At 36.1% G+C, this 3,573-nt stretch overlaps 1 protein-coding gene across 2 annotated transcripts; it reads right to left on the bottom strand.

The window, feature by feature from the left end:
• Positions 1-2,004: 2,004 nt before the first annotated feature.
• LOC123006601 (ADP-ribosylation factor 6) lies at positions 2,005-3,573 on the bottom strand. Of its 2 annotated transcripts, none has more exons than XM_044401197.1 (2): positions 3,191-3,573; positions 2,005-2,971 (listed from the first exon to the last, which is right to left on the bottom strand). In XM_044401197.1, the coding sequence occupies exon 2, from the start codon at positions 2,932-2,934 to the stop codon at positions 2,407-2,409; it is 528 nt and encodes a 175-aa protein (XP_044257132.1). In that variant the 5' UTR covers positions 2,935-2,971; positions 3,191-3,573; the 3' UTR covers positions 2,005-2,406. The 2 variants fall into 2 exon arrangements, with proteins under 2 accessions (XP_044257132.1, XP_044257131.1); XM_044401196.1 differs by having other exon boundaries at positions 2,005-2,965; positions 3,191-3,568.

Below are 3,573 nucleotides of genomic sequence, written 5' to 3'. Positions count from 1 at the left end.
GTTATACAGTGCGACCCAAAAAGTCTGTATCAAACGTATGTCTGTGGAAGATAAAATGTCACAATGACAATTGAGAAATGTGAAAATAATTTTTATGTAAATTATGACAGGAAATCGTGGTGAACGATTTTTATAAATAAACACCAACAAAATCTTATTTTAGTTTGTTTTTAGACGTTTCATAGAATAATTCAATTTAATTAGCTCAATGTTTTAATTTTTTGACATCTAGATAACATACGAACTGCCATACAACCTACGTCGTCTACTTGATAGAAAGACTTTTTGATCGCACTGTGTCGTAATTGCCTTACTGTTTTTAAGAAACTGGACAGTGGAATACGAATTTTTGCGCTTAAAAAACTCTAGTTTTACTTTTTTGGAAAAAACAAATGCCACCGGTACCGGCTCTCTCCATCCGACACAATCGTTAAGCGGTGCATTTATTTATGAAACAATGCGATTGATTTGATTCGACTCGGATCGTATAACAAACTGTTGATTCATTGAGAATATTAGGATACAGTTGAAATTATAAAATAGAAAAAAACATTCCAGGTTTCACTCTTTTCAACCGCGGAAACCACAAGTCAATTTGGACTTGTTTTTCGTTTCAAGTAATTCCAAATCTTTTTTTTATGTAGATTTATTAATGATATATTGTGACCGAGAATCATTAGCATTTTTGATTGCTTAATGAGTGGTATAGTAAGAGAAAAACGAAGTGATACTTGAAGATTAATGTTAAATGAACAAAGTTTTGATTTAATAATACGTATATGTAGTTTAAAGGAACACCCAAGAACGCAAATGCGTATCGATGGTTGCAGCATCAATATTACAAAACAACAAAGTTTGTTTTTTTAATACATACTACCAATAAATAATAGACATTACGAATGTTTTTGCTGTGTAAAGTTTGTGTAAGTAACTGAACAAGTTGTTTTGATGTTTTCTTTACCCTTTTGAGTGAAATTAAAATAAACACACGTCGCTGTTTTAATTGAACGCTTGAACAAATTACACTTAATCCTGTCTAATTTACGGTTATACAGCACTTTGTGACTCGCGCTGAGGTCAAATAATGACCCGCTTCAAAAAAGCAATTGGGAAGGTGTGAATATGAAAAATTTCGTCGATAATACATCATAAATCGATAAATTTTATTTACAGTTGCACATGTTACAGGGTGGCCCGATAAATGGAACTACTGAAAGTTGTACTTTTAAAAACCCTTGACTTCTTTGCATGCAGATATAACCAAACACTTACTAAAAAAATATTTAAATATGTACGCACAACAGAGTGATTTAAGGCTGTAACCTTTGACGAGGTGACAAGGTTTTAGCCACTGATAACGGTACAGATATACAAGTTATACAATCCAAATTAGGCCTGATAAAATTCTGGAGGTTATTTTTTGAATTTTCTATTTATTTGAATTTAAAAAGTGGTTGACAGTACATATTTTACAAAAGCAAGCAAATTAATGCACAATTGTTCCCAAATTATCACTATCTAATAAAATTGAGAAGCCAATTAGTAACAAAATAGTTTTTTCTAAAAATATATGGTTTTTAATTTTCCTTCAATACATGGTAACAGAAATATTTTTCTTTTAACAAATTTATGCAAACAATGAGTCGTCGTTCATAAAAAATTAAATTCTGTTATTTTTTGTCTAATTACATCTATGAAGCTGTGCACCTTAAAAAAATTTCATTTGCACTACACAATCTTCATACCCTAAAAATATATACAATGAAAATTCTACTAAATAAGTGAGTGTACAATGCTGTATGTTCATTAGATTTTTTACTGGACGTATTAAGCATTTGTCATTTAAAGAAGATATTAAATAATTGAATGAGAATTTGGCGTAACATAAATTTTAGGTGAAACATGAAAGGCTGAGAATTTCTTATATCTATTCAGTCTTGAGTTACATAAAGGTATTATTTTTTGGTAATATCTATTAAGTTGAGAGAAAAGAAAACAAACAAACCAAATTAGAAAATATAATAAATACATGAGTAGTTGAACTAATATTGAACAGATATCACCTAAAATCGTCACCTATATTCATCATTTACAAATGAAACAATAAATAATTCCTATGACGGTATGCATATATGTAAAGAACACGAAGTTTTTAACGCTCACTTTAAGTTTAAATGCAGCAACAATATTTTACAATATAAAACAATGAATGTTAATACATAATACAATTGAATTTATTTACAAAATATGAGGTATTCTTCATGGATTTGTGAAAATCACAACCATCCTAGGGCATAGGCAGTTGGAATGTGTATTGACACTCGTTCGTTCCTGAAGAATTTCCTCAAAACTAATGAAATAGCGCTCCGTAGCAGTCATGTACTAAAACGAATGCGAATTGGGGTGCTATAACTTGTGGTTGCTGGTGAGCCAAGTGAGGCCTTCGTATAGGCCGTCCCCCGTAGTGGCACAAGCAGGCTGCACGTACCAATTGCGGTCCCGGATCCTGGTCAAACCCAGCTTCTCCTGGATCTCGTGGGGCTTCATGGCTTCCGGCAGGTCTTGTTTATTGGCGAAGATGAGAATTATTGCATCGCGCATTTCCCGGTCGTTGATAATCCTGTGCAACTCCTGACGCGCCTCGTCGATGCGATCGCGGTCAGCACAGTCCACCACGAAAATCAGGCCCTGAGTCCCCGTGTAATAGTGGCGCCACAAGGGCCTGATCTTGTCCTGCCCCCCGACGTCCCACACATTGAACTTCACGTTTTTATAGGTCACAGTCTCCACATTGAAGCCCACTGTGGGAATCGTCGTCACGGACTGCCCCAGCTTCAACTTGTACAAAATCGTTGTCTTCCCAGCCGCGTCCAGACCGAGCATCAGTATCCTCATCTCCTTGTTGCCGAAGATCTTCGACAGTAGCTTTCCCATGGTACTGGAGGGCTCTCGCACCGGTCACCACCTACAACTTCCCAACATTACCCAAAATCACTCTGTCAAGTTATCGCCTCGCACTCTTGACAGATACACATGACACATGTCATCGGCTAATTCACAGCCCGCTTGATTCACGAATTTTGACAGGAAAGGCCGACATAGGCGTGTTACTATGGCGGGTCACCTAACGGAATTAATCGATGCACCGCTCCGTCTCTCTCACACCACACGCCCTCTCGCAAATACTTACCATCAAACATTTACAATATTTACAATAACGATCCCATTCGACACTTCACACACGAAATAAGCTCCATATTGCTTCAGCCGGCCGACTTTGGGGCTGCGCGTTGCAGTGGCTACAGTGCCGTTCGGAATTTTAAACGTCAACCAACGTGACACGTCTCAACTCTCATCTCACTCACACATCAACTCACCCTTATATCTATCTCACTTCAGAGACAAACCCACTCTGACGTCACCCAATCGCGGAAATTTTACTCTTGCAAAATTTACCAACCCATAACATAATAACAAAAAAATAACTATTTTTTTTACATTAAAAATCGCATTCAAATTTATCCCGACTTTGACTCAACACAGAATTGTTATCTCATTTTTAATCCTACAATT

This window comes from Tribolium madens, unplaced genomic scaffold, assembly GCF_015345945.1.
Source record: "Tribolium madens isolate multiple individuals breed KSU strain unplaced genomic scaffold, Tmad_KSU_1.1 Scaffold_2;HRSCAF=44;Tcas5.2_LGX, whole genome shotgun sequence".
NCBI classification, from domain to species: domain Eukaryota; kingdom Metazoa; phylum Arthropoda; class Insecta; order Coleoptera; family Tenebrionidae; genus Tribolium; species Tribolium madens.
This window is presented reverse-complemented; position numbering and strand designations above follow the sequence as displayed.

Bases quoted from the DNA above. Each gene is read 5' to 3' on its own strand.
- LOC123006601 (XM_044401197.1), bottom strand. From the start codon at position 2,934: ATGGGAAAGCTACTGTCGAAGATCTTCGGCAACAAGGAGATGAGGATA.